Below are 19,948 nucleotides of genomic sequence, written 5' to 3' on the forward strand. Positions count from 1 at the left end.
GATATCGTTAACGATATCGTTAAGTGTGAAGGTACCTTAAGACACGAAAGGGGAGGTCCACTTTTTTGTTTTTGGAGCAAATGTGTTGGAGAACACTATTTTGTAGCACTTATGGAAACTACATATTCTGCACCTGCACTGGTTAGTGCAAATTTTCTCATAGCCCTATAAGAGACAGAATGGCTGCCGAAAAAGTGGTCAACCCTTATAGAAGGGATGTCCAGGACTAGAGAAATATGGCAGCTTTTTTCCAGAAAGAGCACCATCTATGACTACACACACAACCAATGGTCAGGGGTTCCACTGTCCGTAAAAGCCTGAGCCATGTTTATCTAATCCTGAACAACCCCTTTAACCCTTAACACTTTGCGGGATAATACTTTTAACCCCTTCACGACATCCGCCATACATGTACAGCACTGTGAAAGGTGCGTTACTACAAATCATCGTACATGATCATCGCGCAGGCTCATTCCTAGTGTAGACGCGATCAAAAGCAGGCATCAGTGATATAGGAGAGCTGACAGCCTGCAGCAACGCCCACGATTGGTGCTAGCGCCGATCCCAGGTGTTTAACCCATCTGATGCTGCTGTCAATAGTGACAGACATCGAGGAGCATGACAAAGTGAGGGAGCTCCCTCGCTGCTCCAACCGGCATAAAGCCACTGTGATTGCGTTGTGCTGATGGTCTCCATGATGACCGGGCCGAAAGAAGGCCACAGGGTTACCCAAGTACGGTGGCCTGCAAAATTTGGCTCAGAGCAGGAGCTGACACATCCTACCTGTGAGAGATGCTGATCTAATACCCTCAACTCAGACAGACTCTAACCCCTACAAGATGGGCAAGACCAAAAATATTTCTAAGCATGTCAGGGACACCACGATCATAGAACTGCTCAAAGCTGGAATGGGCTACAAAACCATAAGAAAGACGCTGGGTAAGAAGGAGGCAACTGTTGGTGCAATAGTAAGAAAATGGAACAAATACAAAATGACTGTCAATCGACATCGATCTGGGGCACCATGCAAAATCTCACCTCGTGGGGAATTCTTGATCATGAGGAAGGTGAGAGAACAGCCTAAAACTACACGGGGGGAACTTGTCAATGATCTCAAGGCAGCTGGGACCACTGTCACTAAGAAAACCATTGGTAACACATTACGCCGTAAAGGTTTGAAATCCTGCAGTGCCCACAAAGTCCCCCTGCTCAAGAAGGCCCGTCTGAAGTTTACCAATGAATAACTGGATGATTCTGTGAGTGATTGGGAGAAGGTGCTGTGGTCAGATGAGACAAAAATTGGGCTCTTTGGCATTAGCTCAACTCGCCATGTTTGAAGAAAGAGAAATGCTGCCCATGACCCAAATAGCACCATCCCCACTGTCAAGCATGGAGGTAGAAACATTATGTTTTGGGGGTGTTTCTCTGCTAAGGGCACAGGACTACTTCACGGCATTAATAGGAGAATGGATGGAGCTATTTACCGTAAAATCCTGAGTGACAACCTCCTTTTCTCCACCAGGACATTACAAATGGGTCATGGCTCGGTATCCAGCAAGACAATGACCCAAAACATACAGCCAGGGCAATAAAGGAGTGGCTCAAAGAGAAGTACATTAAGGTCATGGAGTGGCCTAGCCAGTTTCCAGACCTAAATCCCATAGAAAACTTATGGAGGGAGTTGAAGTTTCGAGTTGCCAAGCGACAGCACCAAATTCTTAATTTTTTAAAGATGATCTGCAAAGAGGAGAGGAGCAAAATTCCTCATGACGTGCGCAATCCTCATCATCAACTACAAAAAACATCTGACTGTTGGGCTTGCCAACAAGGGTTTTGCCACCAAGTATTAAGTCTTGTTTGCCAGAGGGATCAAACACTTATTTCTCACTGCAAAATACAAATTTATATAATTTATACAATGTGATTTTCTGGATTTAATTCTTGATATTTTATCTCTCAATGTTAAAATTAACCTACTCTTAAAGGGAATCTGTCACCTCATTTTTCGCATATAAGCTGCGGCCACCGCCATTAAGGGCTTATCTACGGCATTCAGTAATGCTGTAGATAAGCCCCCGATGTAACCTAAAAGATAAGAAAAGCAAGTTAGATTATACTCACCCAGGGGCGATCTGGGTCCGATAGGCGTTGCAGGTTCAGGTCTGGCGCCTCCCATCTTTATGCTTGGACGTCCTTTTCCTTGATTCCGTCGTGGCTCCTGCGCAGGCGTAATTCTCTGCAGAGCAAAGTACTGCAGTGCGCACTGCAGTACTTTATGCTGCCCTCAACAGAGCAAATCAGTACGCCTACGCGGGAGCCGCGACACGAAGCAAGGAGCATGAAGACATCGTATGTAGATGGGAGGCGCCGGACCCATACCTGCGACACGGACCTCCCCTGGGTGAGTATAATCTAACTTGATTTTTCTTATCTTTTAGGGTACATCGGGGGCTTATCTACAGCATTACAGAATTACTGTAATGCTGTAGATAAGCCCCTAATGGCAGTGGCCGCAGCTTTTATGCAAAAAATGAGGTGACAGATCCCCTTTAAAATTATAGACTCTTTATGTCTTTGTCAGTGGGCAAACTTACAAAATCAGCAAGGGATCAAATACTTATTTCCGTTTATGTGTGTGTCCAATACTGCACTGAAGTGGTCAGGCATGTGCACTACAGCATCAGTCACATGAGGAATACGAGACCCATGTTCTCAGTCTGAGGGGATCCAACTGCTAAGACCTGTAAACTCATACATTTACTACCTATTCTGTTGTACAAGATCCGATCCTCCATTTTGCTTTATATATAAACAAGTAGAATTTCAGCAGCTGCAATCCATCATCAAATCCCCAAAACAATAGAGGCAGTGTACAAGCAGTCAAAATTTTGCAAGCGATCATTTTGCATCATTCTCTATGACATCAGAGTAAGAGGCTGCCCGGGCCAGATATGGGAAGGCTACTTGCTAGTTTTCTCTCGGGATACAGGCATTGAACAAAGTGCAGCGTGTCTAGTCCAAGCAACGAGCGGCTAGATACAAATAGTATATAGGTGACGGTGCAGTATGTACTCTCATGCAGAAACTACAGAACATACCTGATAAAATAAGGAGCTCTATTATTTCAGCATCTCCTAGGTAGGCAGCTGCGTGGAGAGGTGTTCTTTTTTCATTATCCTAAAGGAAAACAAGTAAGATATAATTAACATAAAATGCAAGAACATAAAATATTTTAGTAAACTGTATATACATAGAAATGTTTGTGTAAATTCACTCTGGCATATTTCATTCATTTGGGGAAAGTTTTATGAAGCACAATTATGACACAAACATATTACACATGAAAAATAAGCCAACAAGTCAAATGTATGGCTAAACCAAATGGAGCAGCCAGAAAAAGAACAAGACCCTGGCAGCTCCCGATCGCCGGACCGCCGCTTTATACGAGTTACCCACCAGTGTGCTACATGCCTAAACAGCTGCTCAGCTAGCACAGGCTCCTTGTATCGTCTCTGTGCTCTCACCTCTATATTTCAATAAAAATATAGCAGACCATGAAAAAAATTAGCATGTCATGTATAGTGTGACAGGAGCCCTCCTTGCCATCTCATTACAGCCATGTAGTCTTGATAAAATCATTAGGATCTATAGAGGGTGGATTGACTCTTCTGCTACAAATTGAGAAATGAGTGGCTCAGGATGTGGCATCCGTCCTGGTGGTGACTATAGAGCCTGTCGCATATTCATGAAGCACTGTTTGGGATCGCAATGAACCCTCCCTCTTAGGTAATAAATGTTAGATTGGTTGGGGTGGGACCCCCAGCAGCTGCACCGATCAGCTGTTCCCGATGCCAGCAGGATGTGATCAGTCATGGAGCTGAACAGAGCTGTATGTCTATAGTGGCCGCGGCCAGGGACTGCACATCCGCCACCTATATTCAAGTGACTTGTAGTGGATTTGCAGTATCTAGACAGTTGTTGGTGCTGTGCTGTTCTGTATACCACCCTGATCTGGTACAGGATGGTCCGTGTGTGTGTCCAGGGCTGTGGAGTCGGTAAGCCAAACCTCCAACTCCTCAATTTCCATGACACCGACTCCACCAAAATGGGTTCCACAGCTCAGACCCCACAGCCCTGTGGGTGCCGGGTGTTGTGTCCCCACAATCTGTTATTGATGAGCTTTATTCACAATAAACCATAACTACAGGGTAGTACGGTGGCTCAGTGGTTAGCACTGCAGCGCTGGGGTTCTGGGTACAAATCCCACCAACGGACAACTTCAGCAAGGAGTTTGTATGTTGTCTGTGATTGCGTGGGTTTCCTCTGGGTTCTCCCATTTCCTCCCACACTCCAAAGGCATAATGAAAAGGAATTTAGATTGTGAGCCCCAATGGGGCAGTGCCAATAATGTCTAAAGCACTGTGGAATTAATGGTGCTATATGAGTGAGTAAAATGAATACAAAAAAAATATAAAAAGTAGTGGACAACCCCTTTAAAAGACTGTTTCTGATATATAATCTGGAGATACTACATGCTGTCAGATATAAGGGTAAATATTGACTCTAGGGAGGAATGAAACTCAATATGCTTATTATTATTGTTTTACCAACTGTCAGCGGTTTATCCTTTCCTAGATATAAAACGTTCCTTTAAAACAAAGTATAGCCACATAGCAGTGCCAACCCCAGCAAGTCCTTTATTTCTCATACACTAACTGCTGCAATGTATGACGGGGTGAGGATTTGGACACAAACATACTAAATACAAATATATGGGACTTATTCACACTTCTGCATGAAAATGTGGATCAGGTACGGAACAAAACAGAACGTTCTGCTCCATCTTAGTCCATTTTAGCTGTCTTATATAGGTCACCCACTCTCGGGGTCAGTTTTATTGCGGATTTTTGAAGCAGAGCCACAGATTAAGATACCATGGTTATGTCAGTTTATGCTGCAAATAATGTGGCATCAGATATGTTTTCTGATGCAAAGTATTTTTCACTGCAAACCATCATGTGGAAACGTACGAGTATTTTGCTAAATTTTTCAATAAAAATAAATAAGGATCCAAAATCCTTAGGCAGAATTTACGCAATGTAGTTATTTTGTAGACAACAAAAAAAAATTTAAAAAAAAAATCACAAAACATCTGCAGTATGATACGAGTTCAGCCTTTGTGCCTTAGGCCACTTTCACACAAGTGTAATATGTGATATGATGTTGTGTGTTTGGGTTATAAGACAAGTAGTCAGGTCAGGCCCTGAGGCTGCAATACAGGATCACAAATGCACCTGTACTATGCCTGTGCAAAACAGACTCCAAGTTATGAATACAATAATGAAAGCCATGAGATAATACAGAGTCAGCAGATGATGTTTATCTGATCAGCTATAAGGACGTGTTCGCACAGACTGCCTGTGCATTCAGAGTGGAGGACTACCCAAAGAGGCAGCTGTAGCACATCCAGCAGGGGAAGCCCAGTGAGTCCACCCACATACACATTTTAGTTTACATATTGAGTAATGTCATGAAATAAATAGAACTACCGATTTATTAAAAAAAAAAAAAAAAAAACCCCAATGGGCCAAGCTTGCTGCACCACTAGCATGCAGCGAGCCAAGCTTGCTGCACCACTAGCATGCAGCGGTCCAAGCTTGCCGCATCACTAGCATGCAGCGGGCCAAGCTTGCCGCATCACTATAACGAGGCGGGCCAAGCTTGCCACATCACTAGCACGAGGCGGGCCAAGCTTGCCACATCACTAGTATGAGGCAGGCAGGGCTTGCCATCTTGCTATATTAATAGTATGCATTGGGCCACGTTTGCTACATCAACAATACACCTTGAGCAGAGTAGCTATATTAATAGGATGCAGAGGGCCAAGCTATCTGTATTAATAGGATGCAGTGGGCCAAACTCGCTATATTTATAGGATGCAGAGGGCTGAGCTCGCTGTATTAATAGGATGCAGAGGGTTGAGTTCGCTATATTTATAGGATGCAGAGGGCCGAGCTCGCTGTATTAATAGGATGCAGAGGGACGAGCTCGCTGTATTAATAGGATGGAGAGGGCCGAGCTCGCTGTATTAATAGGATGCAGAGGGCCAAGCTCGCTGTATTAATAGGATGCAGAGGGCCGAGCTCGCTGTATTAATAGTATGCAGAGGGCCGAGCTCGCTGTATTAATAGGATGCAGAGGGCCGAGCTCGCTGTATTAATAGGATGCAGTGGGCCGAGCTCGCTGTATTAATAGGATGCAGAGGGCCGAGCTCGCTGTATTAATAGGATGCAGAGGGCTGAGCTCGCTGTATTAATAGGATGCAGAGGGCCGAGCTCGCTGTATTAATAGTATGCAGAGGGCCGAGCTCGCTGTATTAATAGTATACAGAGGGCCGAGCTCGCTGTATTAATAGGATGCAGAGGGCCGAGCTCGCTGTATTAATAGGATGCAGAGGGCCGAGCTCGCTGTATTAATAGGATGCAGAGGGCCGAGCTCGCTGTATTAATAGTATGCAGAGGGCCGAGCTCGCTGTATTAATAGTATACAGAGGGCCGAGCTCGCTGTATTAATAAGATGCAGAGGGCCGAGCTCGCTGTATTAATAGTATGCAGAGGGCCGAGCTCGCTGTATTAATAGGATGCAGAGGGCCGAGCTCGCTGTATTAATAGGATGCAGAGGGCCGAGCTCGCTGTATTAATAGTATACAGAGGGCCGAGCTCGCTGTATTAATAGGATGCAGAGGGCTGAGCTCGCTGTATTAATAGTATGCAGAGGGCTGAGCTCGCTGTATTAATAGTATACAGAGGGCCGAGCTCGCTGTATTAATAGGATGCAGAGGGCCGAGCTCGCTGTATTAATAGTATGCAGAGGGCCGAGCTCGCTGTATTAATAGGATGCAGAGGGCCGAGCTCGCTGTATTAATAGGATGCAGAGGGCCGAGCTCGCTGTATTAATAGGATGCAGAGGGCCGAGCTCGCTGTATTAATAGTATGCAGAGGGCCGAGCTCGCTGTATTAATAGTATACAGAGGGCCGAGCTCGCTGTATTAATAGGATGCAGAGGGCCGAGCTCGCTGTATTAATAGGATGCAGAGGGCCGAGCTCGCTGTATTAATAGTATGCAGAGAGCCGAGCTCGCTGTATTAATAGTATACAGAGGGCCGAGCTCGCTGTATTAATAAGATGCAGAGGGCTGAGCTCGCTGTATTAATAGTATACAGAGGGCCGAGCTCGCTGTATTAATAAGATGCAGAGGGCCGAGCTCGCTGTATTAATAGGATGCAGAGGGCCGAGCTCGCTGTATTAATAGGATGCAGAGGGCCGAGCTCGCTGTATTAATAGTATGCAGAGGGCCGAGCTCGCTGTATTAATAGGATGCAGAGGGCCGAGCTCGCTGTATTAATAGGATGCAGTGGGCCGAGCTCGCTGTATTAATAGGATGCAGAGGGCCGAGCTCGCTGTATTAATAGGATGCAGAGGGCCGAGCTCGCTGTATTAATAGGATGCAGAGGGCCGAGCTCGCTGTATTAATAGTATGCAGAGGGCCGAGCTCGCTGTATTAATAGTATACAGAGGGCCGAGCTCGCTGTATTAATAGGATGCAGAGGGCCGAGCTCGCTGTATTAATAGGATGCAGAGGGCCGAGCTCGCTGTATTAATAGGATGCAGAGGGCCGAGCTCGCTGTATTAATAGTATGCAGAGGGCCGAGCTCGCTGTATTAATAGTATACAGAGGGCCGAGCTCGCTGTATTAATAAGATGCAGAGGGCCGAGCTCGCTGTATTAATAGTATGCAGAGGGCCGAGCTCGCTGTATTAATAGGATGCAGAGGGCCGAGCTCGCTGTATTAATAGGATGCAGAGGGCCGAGCTCGCTGTATTAATAGTATACAGAGGGCCGAGCTCGCTGTATTAATAGGATGCAGAGGGCTGAGCTCGCTGTATTAATAGTATGCAGAGGGCCGAGCTCGCTGTATTAATAGTATACAGAGGGCCGAGCTCGCTGTATTAATAGGATGCAGAGGGCCGAGCTCGCTGTATTAATAGTATGCAGAGGGCCGAGCTCGCTGTATTAATAGGATGCAGAGGGCCGAGCTCGCTGTATTAATAGGATGCAGAGGGCCGAGCTCGCTGTATTAATAGGATGCAGAGGGCCGAGCTCGCTGTATTAATAGTATGCAGAGGGCCGAGCTCGCTGTATTAATAGTATACAGAGGGCCGAGCTCGCTGTATTAATAGGATGCAGAGGGCCGAGCTCGCTGTATTAATAGGATGCAGAGGGCCGAGCTCGCTGTATTAATAGGATGCAGAGGGCCGAGCTCGCTGTATTAATAGTATGCAGAGGGCCGAGCTCGCTGTATTAATAGTATACAGAGGGCCGAGCTCGCTGTATTAATAAGATGCAGAGGGCTGAGCTCGCTGTATTAATAGTATGCAGAGGGCCGAGCTCGCTGTATTAATAGGATGCAGAGGGCCGAGCTCGCTGTATTAATAGGATGCAGAGGGCCGAGCTCGCTGTATTAATAGGATGCAGAGGGCTGAGCTCGCTGTATTAATAGTATACAGAGGGCCGAGCTCGCTGTATTAATAGGATGCAGAGGGCTGAGCTCGCTGTATTAATAGGATGCAGAGGGCTGAGCTCGCTGTATTAATAGGATGCAGAGGGCCGAGCTCGCTGTATTAATAGTATGCAGAGGGCCGAGCTCGCTGTATTAATAGTATACAGAGGGCCGAGCTCGCTGTATTAATAGGATGCAGAGGGCTGAGCTCGCTGTATTAATAGTATGCAGAGGGCCGAGCTCGCTGTATTAATAGGATGCAGAGGGCCGAGCTCGCTGTATTAATAGTATACAGAGGGCCGAGCTCGCTGTATTAATAGTATACAGAGGGCCGAGCTCGCTGTATTAATAGGATGCAGAGGGCCGAGCTCGCTGTATTAATAGTATGCAGAGGGCCGAGCTCGCTGTATTAATAGGATGCAGAGGGCCGAGCTCGCTGTATTAATAGGATGCAGAGGGCCGAGCTCGCTGTATTAATAGGATGCAGAGGGCCGAGCTCGCTGTATTAATAGTATGCAGAGGGCCGAGCTCGCTGTATTAATAGTATACAGAGGGCCGAGCTCGCTGTATTAATAAGATGCAGAGGGCTGAGCTCGCTGTATTAATAGTATGCAGAGGGCCGAGCTCGCTGTATTAATAGGATGCAGAGGGCCGAGCTCGCTGTATTAATAGGATGCAGAGGGCCGAGCTCGCTGTATTAATAGTATACAGAGGGCCGAGCTCGCTGTATTAATAGGATGCAGAGGGCTGAGCTCGCTGTATTAATAGTATGCAGAGGGCTGAGCTCGCTATATTAATAGTATACAGAGGGCCGAGCTCGCTGTATTAATAGGATGCAGAGGGCTGAGCTCGCTGTATTAATAGTATGCAGAGGGCCGAGCTCGCTGTATTAATAGGATGCAGAGGGCTGAGCTCGCTGTATTAATAGGATGCAGAGGGCTGAGCTCGCTGTATTAATAGGATGCAGAGGGCCGAGCTCGCTGTATTAATAGTATGCAGAGGGCCGAGCTCGCTGTATTAATAGTATACAGAGGGCCGAGCTCGCTGTATTAATAGGATGCAGAGGGCTGAGCTCGCTGTATTAATAGTATGCAGAGGGCCGAGCTCGCTGTATTAATAGTATGCAGAGGGCCGAGCTCGCTGTATTAATAGTATACAGATGGCCGAGCTCGCTGTATTAATAGGATGCAGAGGGCCGAGCTCGCTGTACTAATAGTAATATTAGCCTGGCCTAAAGCCCAGATATGTCCCATCCATCAGGATGCGCGTTTATCAATAATGAAGGAAGATGCCCAACAACCCCTGACTAAGCAGGGTAAAGATGAGCAATAAAAAAAAGCATTACATACTAAGGAATAACATTTTCTCTTACTACTAGCAGGACCCCATAGATCAACAGATCGAAATCTACTATAGAAACAATTCCCAGATAAATCGGGGCGCAGAGGGTATTTTAAATGGACACAATAATCAGGAATGTCCAGAGAGAGTATACAGGCTGATCGGGGGCACTTAATGACCACCGACTGTAAATATACCAGTCAGTGGTTGTTTACTAGCAGATTTAAACAAGTGGACTGCTCTTCAGATGAGCACTGAACGATCTGCAATAAAAGATCATCATTCTCGGCAGCGCATTGTGCTTTGTAAACATGACTCGCGCTGTCGAGAACCTGACGAACAAGAATTTGCTTGTGTGACTGATCAGTGGCATGTTTACACTGAAAGATTATGGTAACACGATCGGTGGTCAGTACCCTTGTGCATGATAAATCGGCACCAAGGACCTCCATTACACCTTCTCCTCCTCACCTTGAGGGCTGAGCGCTGACATAGTGTGATGCAGAAGGGGAAGCCCAAGATGAATTGCTAATAGACTGTAGACAGGCTATGTTCATATAGGCCAAAATCGTGGGGTATTTTGCGCAGGTCAAAACCTACAATAATGCATTCACAATTTTATACGCATTTTTTCAGCCTCCTCCTACAAAAGTCTAAGGAGAAAAAAAAAATGCTCCAAAAAAATGCAAACGTTCCCAGCACCTTTTACTTACAGTGAGGCAGGAGTTTTCATAAAGTCACATCCACTTTGCTTGAACTGTTAAATGCATCGGATTTTCCCCCAAAAGAAAATGCAGCAGGAAAAAAAAATGCAGTGTGTATGCTATGTGAGAACATGGCCAAAGACTTCCTCGCACTGTGCCAGGCAGCTGTCCTATTAAGGCATTAGAAGTCCCTCCAAAACGTTAGTTATAACTGAGCAGTCTGTTGGGGAAGGGGGTCTCTTCACAATTAGACTACAGAAAAATGTGTTTTGACCACTAAGGGGTTTCACAGCAGTGATATTGGTCTATAGGGGTCGGACACCCAGCACCCTCACCGATCAGTTACCAGTTTGGGCCACTACTCAGGTGAAGAGCTGATCTTTAGTACTGAAGAGCAAGACCAGGATCTTGCCCCGTTTTAGTGTCTGTGAAAAAGGGATAGCACATGGATGGACCATAAGGGTTCACATACACAGCGCACCCATAGATGCAATAGATCTCCATATTTCGGCATACGGTGCACATGCCACTATCTGTAGAAAAACAAGCAAACATACTGTGTGGGTCCCATAAGCGAGCTCATTGCATCAAGGATAACAGTAAAAGAATTATTACTTTCTGAAGATGGAGATAGTTTAAGTGTGAAGATTCTGCCTCATCCAGAGCTCCTCTAGCGAAAAATACTGCTGGGCGGCCAAAGGTGCTCAGCAACGGGATAAGCCTCTGCCGAAAAGAAAAATGGGAAACAACTCAAAGACTTCATTAAAACCATGGCTAGAATCAGTTCATGAATCGTGACTACATCAACAAGTGAAACAAACATTTACCGGCGCCCCGTGGGCCTTTGTTCAGTAGGGTACAGAGAACCAAGTCTTTATTTAGAAAGCACTTGTGCGCTGCTGAAACAAAAAGCTGAAGCAGCAGGTAGATTGTTATTTCCAGCACCGCCGGCTTTAGCTCAGTAATACGCTCACACAACACAGGCGGATTGTGTTCCAGAACTTTTCAGGATTTTGTTTTCCCATTAATGACAAGAATCCTAATGTTTGCAAAGAGCAAGAACTCTGCAGCGCTCCCTCACACCGTAGTGCTCTATGTAAAACTCCAGTGCTAAAGTTTGTTTGGTTTAATTCCCTGAAACTGTTAAACTGTAAAGCGCTGCGGAATATGTTGGCGCTATATAAATAAAGATTATTATTATTATTATTATTCCCATGTGAGATATTTTTGATACGTTTTCTTTATTTTTCCCTGCTTTGAAAAGAGCGGAAAAAAGAGCAGACCTCATCCCTACCTGATGGACCTTGCCTGAAATAAAATAAGGACAAGCCAACAAAAAGATATTTGTTTGACTTTTCCCCAGAGATGTGCGGCTATAAAGGGATTGTCTCAGGTACAATCTTCAAGAGTGCACCACTCCTCAGCCTCATGGCTCAGCGCTTGCCAGCAGTGCCCATGGGGGTGGCAGCGTGAACTGTGCACCCTTCAATGGTGCAAGCTAAGGCTACGTTCACACTAGCGTTGCGCCGCCCTGCGTCGGCGACGCAACGCGCGACGCATGCAAAAACGCGTGCAAACGCACGCAAAAACGCGCGCGTTTTGCGACGCGTGCGTCGTTTTTTGACCAAAAAAAATTTGATGCAAGTGTCGAAAAACGCCACCCAAAAAACGCACGCGTCCCCTATGTTAAACATAGGGGCGCATCGCCGCTGCGTCGCCGCTGCGTCGCCGGCGCAACAGCGACGCACATTGGCGGAACGCCAATGTGAACGTAGCCTAAGGAAGCTTTGGTTCTGCAGCATGGGGGGAGCGCGGGGGCACTGAAGATGGCCAGATCGAGGAATCCAGGCAGATTAAGGGCAAAGCTTCAAACCTCTTTGGGAAAAATAAAACTTGAAGTACTCAACTCCTTTTGCCTAGAAGACCGGCCACGGATGATAGGACTGCAGCAGTGGCTGGTAAACTAGGCAATGAGTAGTAAACTACAGGGTGGGCCATGTAAATGGATACACCTAAATAAAATGGGAATGGTTGGTGAGAACTTCCTGTTTGTGGCACATTAGTATATGGGAGGGTAAAAACTTTTCAAGATGGGTGGTGACCATGGCGGCCATTTTGAAGTCAGCCATTTTGGATCCACCTTTATAAATGGCCCACCCAGGGGTATCCATATAAATGTATCCTTTACTAAACTGCTCTCTGAGATCTGAAAATCCATATGACAATGACTAAAATCCTTGTTTAGACTGTGTGCACACGTTGCGGTTTTGCTGCGTTTCTCAAAGCAGGTTTGTCACAAAACTTGAAGGGTTTCTGGATGCCAGCAAAATGATTGAGAACCCTGAAGTCTCATGCACACGCTGCTTATTTAGGACTTGCAGAAATAAAGTAAATCTGGTGCTTGTCACCTCTTAGCGTTTTTACTGCAGATTTCACCCATGCTAATGAGTGGGGGGGAAAAATCTTCACCAAAACCGCATGTTTTTCCTGGCAAGACATGCATAAATTTACGCGTCAAATACTTACCGTGTGAACATATCCTTAAAGTCCCCCCTTGCTATTAAGATGAGCAGTTCATTAGTCTAAGAATCATTCAGCGATGGATTTTCACAGTACACCGGCCACATCAGGTCTGAGAGATCCATTTATTGTATTTGCATCTATTTAACTGGTGGATTAAAGTGGATCTATCAGTAGGTTTCAGAACACAAACAAATATCACGTAGTTCTAAACTGGTGGCTCTCCGGACGTTTCAAAACTACAAATTTCCATCATACCCGGAATGACGCATGCAGTCAGGAGATTATGGGAGTTGTAGTTTGCCAACATTTGGAGAACCTTAGTTTCGTAAACATTAATATAGGCAAAATATTTCCTTTAACATCAATGGTAAAAAGCAAAATCTGTGACCGTTTAAGGAGGTAAAAGCTGCAGACAGGGTCCCTTTAAGTTTTAGCTGGAAATGCTTTTTCAGGTTAATTACAATTCCTGTTGAATTAAATGCTGCACAAGAATAGGCTTTCAAGTGTGGAAAACAACACACCAGGCTGCAAAAATACATTTTCACACCAGCAGATTCTTTCTACAATTGTACCCAAAGTGCTGAAACAAGCATGGAAAGCACAGAAGCTGTACAAATGCCTTGACGGGAAGACCACCCTGAGATGTCTGACCTTTAATAAGACACATTAGAGATTGCATAGCAATGTTCCAGAAACCGCAGTGAATATCTTTCCTGACATTGTTGTATCTCGTATCCCTCAAACATTACAAGCAGAGCGGTGCGCGTTCCAGTGAAATCTCTACCAAGCTTATGCCTAGCAGAGACTGGAAAAGACTATGGCCCCGATCCCTCACAGCAATGACGCCACAATTCTGTAGCAACATTTTTTAAGTAACGTGTGAGTTGAGCAAAAATGTTGCGACTCCCAGCTCCACCGAAATGGATGAAGTTGGACGGGGAGTGCGATGCCAGAAATCTCACTACAGGCCCGGATTGGAGTAAAATTTCTGGAGTGGCCACGGAGGAGCAGATCACTTGTCAGATACTCCTAAGAGGCAAATCTTAATGAATCAGAGAGGCTGACTCCAGCACGCCCCCTCATCAGCACCGCCAATTTTCTAGCTGGTCTTGATGAATCAGGGCCCATGACATGAGCTGATAAAAGTTAAAATGGAGTGCAATAATGAAATCTTAAATCTTTCTAAGTGCGTTTGTCCAATCGGCTTTGTTTTCTAGCGGGGAAGTGACTGTTCTCATTACCCATTGTCAATGGTGGATTAGGTATAAAGTGCATCCAGCTTTAGGACGCGATTACTGGTAACACTTTTGACGGTAACAATTAGATGACTACTGAAAAGTGATCTCCACAGAACAGGGAGTCACGTCAGGCTCATTGGTCATGTAAAAATCATAACTCTTAAGTGTTGGGTCTTATCCTGTTAAAGCGGCTGTAAATAACATACAACTTTGCAATTTACCTCCTAATTGTTATTGTAATTCACTTCAGTTTTATAGTTTTACAGCATTCCAGAGTATCAGAGGTGGCCGGTCTCCTAGGTGAGGAGCGTGCACTCCAAGTGCTGCCCTGAACCTGGATCCAGCCAGCACCAGTCCCCCTGCACTCCCCCAATGTTGCAGAGGCAATGAGGACAGTGACACAATCATGCTGCTGCTTCGTACTGAATCATCCGGAGCAAACTGCCCCCTCGCGACAACCAGGAAGTGCGGAGGCAGAGGATCGACAAAGAACATGAAAATGACCATTTCAATGATCTCCTTCCCCAGAGACCCGATGAATGCTATTGCTTATGCTTTTCTGCTTGTTTCCACACTGCGGTTCTTCTGAAAGCAACTTGTTCTCACTGCATAAAACATTGCACCTGAACTCTAAATTATTAGGTATGCTCTCACTCCCCCCCCACCCCCACCCCAGGGTTTCTATTACCCATGATTGCTGTCCTTTTGCCTCCTACCTACATCCAGCATATACCCTTCTTTTCACAGTTCTTTCCGGAACCTCCATAATTATTATCTACAGCGTGGCATCTCCTCCTCTTATTTCTCTCTTCCCTTAACCCCTTCATGACCCAGCCTATTTTGACCTTAAAGACCTTGCCGTTTTTTGCAATTCTGACCAGTGTCCCTTTATGAGGTAATAACTCAGGAACGCTTCAACGGATCCTAGCGGTTCTGAGATTGTTTTTTCGTGACATATTGGGCTTCATGTTAGTGGTAAATTTAGGTCAATAAATTCTGCGTTTGTGATAAAAACGGAAATTTGGTGAAAATTTTGAAAATTTTGCAATTTTCACATTTTGAATTTTTATTCTGTTAAACCAGAGAGATATGTGACACAAAATAGTTAATAAATAACATTTCCCACATGTTTACTTTACATCAGCACAATTTTGGAAACAAAATTTTTTTTTGTTAGGAAGTTATAAGGGTTAAAATTTGACCAGCGATTTGTCATTTTTACAACGAAATTTACAAAACCATTTTTTTTAGGGACCACCTCACATTTGAAGTCAGTTTGAGGGGTCTATATAGCTGAAAACACCCAAAAGTGACACCATTCTAAAAACTGCACCCCTCAAGGTACTCAAAACCACATTCAAGAAGTTTATTAACCCTTCAGGTGCTTCACAGCAGCAAAAGCAACATGGAAGGAAAAAATGAACATTTAACTTTTTAGTCACAAAAATGATCTTTTAGCAACAATTTTATTTTCCCAATGGTAAAAGGAGAAACTGAACCACGAAAGTTGTTGTCCAATTTGTCCTGAGTACGCTGATACCTCATATGTGGGGGTAAACCACTGTTTGGGCGCACGGCAGGGCTTGGAAGGGAAGGAGCGCCATTTGACTTTTTGTATGAAAAATTATTTCCATCGTTAGCGGACACCATGTCGCGTTTGGATAGCTCCTGTGTGCCTAATCATTGGCGCTCCCCCACAAGTGACCCCATTTTGGAAACTAGACCCCCCAAGGAACTTATTTAGATGCCTAGTGAGCACTCTAAACCCTCAGGTGCTTCACAAATTGATCTGTAAAAATGAAAAAGTACTTTTTTTTCACAAAAAAATTCTTTTCGCCTCAATTTTTTCATTTTCACATGGGCAGTAGGATAAAATGGATCATAAAATTTGTTGGGCAATTTCTCCCGAGTACGCCGATACCTCATATTTGGGGGTAAACCACTGTTTGGGCACTCGGCAGGGCTCGGAAGGGAAGGAGCGCCATTTGACTTTTTGAATGGAAAATTAGCTCCAATTGTTAGCGGACACCATGTCGCGTTTGGAGAGCCCCTGTGTGCCTAAACATTGGAGCTCCCCCACAAGTGACCCCATTTTGGAAACTAGACCCCCCAAGGAACTTATCTAGATGCATATTGAGCACTTTAAACCCCCAGGTGCTTCACAGAAGTTTATAACGCAGAGCCATGAAAATAAAAAATAATTTTTCTTTCCTCAAAAATGATTTTTTAGCCTGGAATTTCCTATTTTGCCAAGAATAATAGGAGAAATTGGACCCCAAATATTGTTGTCCAGTTTATCCTGAGTACGCTGATACCCCATATGTGGGGGTAAACCACTGTTTGGGCACACGTTGGGGCTCGGAAGTGAAGTAGTGACGTTTTGAAATGCAGACTTTAATGGAATGCTCTGCGGGCGTCACGTTGCGTTTGCAGAGCCCCTGATGTGCCTAAACAGTAGAAACCCCCCACAAGTGACCCCATTTTGGAAACTAGACCCCGAAAGGAACTTATCTAGATGTGTGGTGAGCACTTTGAACCCCCAAGTGCTTCATAGAAGTTTATAATGCAGAGCCGTGAAAATAATAAATACGTTTTCTTTCCTCAAAAATAATTATTTAGCCCAGAATTTTTTATTTTCCCAAGGGTTACAGGAGAAATTGGACCCCAAAAGTTGTTGTCCAGTTTCTCCTGAGTACGCCGATACCCCATGTGTGGGGGTAAACCACTGTTTGGGCACACGTCGGGGCTCAGAAAGGAAGCAGTGACTTTTGAAATGCAGACTTTGATGGAATGGTCTGCGGGTCTTGCAGAGCCCCTGGTGTGCCTAAACAGTAGAAACCCCCCACAAGTGACCGCATTTTAGAAACTAGACCCCCCAAGGAACTTATCTAGATATGTGGTAAGCACTTTGAACCCCCAAGTGCTTCACAGACGTTTACAACGCAGAGCCGTGAAAATAAAAAATCATTTTTCTTTCCTCAAAAATGATGTTTTAGCAAGCATTTTTTTAGATTCACAAGGGTAACAGGAGAAATTGGACCCCAATAATTGTTGCGCAGTTTATCCTGAGTACACTGATACCCCATATGTGGGGGTAAACCACTGTTTGGGCACACGTCAGGGCTCGGAAGTGAGGGAGCACCATTTGACTTTTAGAATACGAGATTGGCTGGAATCACTGGTGGCGCCATGTTGCGTTTGGAGACCCCTGATGTGCCTAAACAGTGGTAACCCCTCAATTCTACCTCCAACACTAACCCCAACACACCCCTAACCCTAATCCCAACTGTAGCCATAACCCTAATCACAACCCTAATTCCAACCCTAACCCTAAGGCTATGTGCCCACGTTGCGGATTCGTGTGAGATATTTCCGCACCATTTTTGAAAAATCCGCGGGTAAAAGGCACTGCGTTTTACCTGCGGATTTTCCGCGGATTTCCAGTGTTTTTTGTGCGGATTTCACCTGCGGATTCCTATTGAGGAACAGGTGTAAAACGCCGCGGAATCCGCACAAAGAATTGACATGCTGCGTTTCCGCGCGGTATTTTCTGCACCATGGGCACAGCGGATTTGGTTTTTCATATGTTTACATGGTACTGTAAACCTGATGGAACACTGCTGCGAATCCACAACGGCCAATCCGCAGCCAAATCCGCACCGTGCGCACATAGCCTAATTCTAAAGGTATGTGCACACTGCGGAAAACGCTGCAGATCCGCAGCAGTTTCCCATGAGTTTACAGTTCAATGTAAACCTATGGGACACAAAAATCGCTGTACACATGCTGCAGAAAAACTGCACGGAAACGCAGCGGTTTACATTCCGCAGCATGTCACTTCTTTGTGCGGATTCCACAGCGGTTTTACAACTGCTCAAATAGAAAATCGCAATTGTAAAACCGCAGTGAAATGCGCAGAAAAAAACGCGGTAAATCCGCCATAAATCCGCAGCGGTTTAGCACTGCGGATTTATCAAATCCGCAGAGGACCAGAATACGTGTGCACATACCGAAACCCTAACCCTAGCCCTAACCCTAGCCCTACCCCTACCCCTATCCCTAACCCTATTCTAACATTAGTGGAAAAAAAAATGTCTTTATTTTTTTATTGTCCCTACCTATGGGGGTGACAAAGGGGGGGGGGGGGGGTCATTTATTATTTTTTTTATTTTGATCACTGAGATATAATCTATCTCAGTGATCAAAATGCACTTTGGAACGAATCTGCCGGCCGGCAGATTCGGCGGGCGCACTGCGAATGCGCCCGCCATTTTGGAAGATGGCGGCGCCCAGGGAGAAGACGGACGGGACCCCGGCAGGATCGGTAAGTATGATGGGGTGGGGGGGACCACGGGGGGGGGGGGGGGATCGGAGCACGGGGGGGGGGAATCGGAGCGCGGCAGGCGTGGAACGGAGCACGGGGGCGTGGAACGGAGCACGGGGGGGCTGGAACGGAGCACGGGGGCTGGAACGGAGCACGGGGGGTGGAACAGAGCACGGGGGTGGAACGGAGCACGGGGGTGGAACGGAGCACGGGGGGGTTGAACGGAGCACGGGGGGTGGGACGGAGCACGGGGGTGGAACGGAGCACGGGGGGTGGATCGGAATGCAGGGGGGGTGATTGGAGCACGGGAGGGTGATTGGAGCACGGGGGGAGCGGACAAGAGCACGGGGGGGAGCGGAGCACTGGATGGAGGGGAGCCGGAGCAGTGTACCGGCCAGATCGGGGGGCTGGGGGGGCGATCGGTGGGGTGGGGGCACATTAGTATTTCCAGCCATGGCCGATGATATTGCAGCATCCATTTATTGTATTTGCATCTATTTAACTGGTGGATTAAAGTGGATCTATCAGTAGGTTTCAGAACACAAACAAATATCACGTAGTTCTAAACTGGTGGCTCTCCGGACGTTTCAAAACTACAAATTTCCATCATACCCGGAATGACGCATGCAGTCAGGAGATTATGGGAGTTGTAGTTTGCCAACATTTGGAGAACCTTAGTTTCGTAAACATTAATATAGGCAAAATATTTCCTTTAACATCAATGGTAAAAAGCAAAATCTGTGACCGTTTAAGGAGGTAAAAGCTGCAGACAGGGTCCCTTTAAGTTTTAAGCTGGAAATGCTTTTTCAGGTTAATTACAATTCCTGTTGAATTAAATGCTGCACAAGAATAGGCTTTCAAGTGTGGAAAACAACACACCAGGCTGCAAAAATACATTTTCACACCAGCAGATTCTTTCTACAATTGTACCCAAAGTGCTGAAACAAGCATGGAAAGCACAGAAGCTGTACAAATGCCTTGGCGGGAAGACCACCCTGAGATGTCTGACCTTTAATAAGACACATTAGAGATTGCATAGCAATGTTCCAGAAACCGCAGTGAATATCTTTCCTGACATTGTTGTATCTCGTATCCCTCAAACATTACAAGCAGAGCGGTGCGCGTTCCAGTGAAATCTCTACCAAGCTTATGCCTAGCAGAGACTGGAAAAGACTATGGCCCCGATCCCTCACAGCAATGACGCCACAATTCTGTAGCAACATTTTTTAAGTAACGTGTGAGTTGAGCAAAAATGTTGC

General features: G+C 45.7%; 1 protein-coding gene across 2 annotated transcripts in view; it reads right to left on the bottom strand.

Moving 5' to 3' along the window:
- Nucleotides 1–19,948, bottom strand: part of ANKRD28 (ankyrin repeat domain 28) — a 208,905-nt gene that overhangs the window by 97,570 nt on the left and 91,387 nt on the right. For both annotated transcript variants that reach the window (XM_069729947.1, XM_069729946.1), the window contains exon 3: nucleotides 3,099–3,177. In XM_069729947.1, the coding sequence (XP_069586048.1) occupies nucleotides 3,099–3,177 (79 nt within the window). The remainder of the gene's footprint in view (nucleotides 1–3,098; nucleotides 3,178–19,948) is intronic.

Source organism: Ranitomeya imitator, chromosome 6 (assembly GCF_032444005.1).
Source record: "Ranitomeya imitator isolate aRanImi1 chromosome 6, aRanImi1.pri, whole genome shotgun sequence".
Taxonomy (NCBI): Eukaryota; Metazoa; Chordata; class Amphibia; order Anura; family Dendrobatidae; genus Ranitomeya; species Ranitomeya imitator.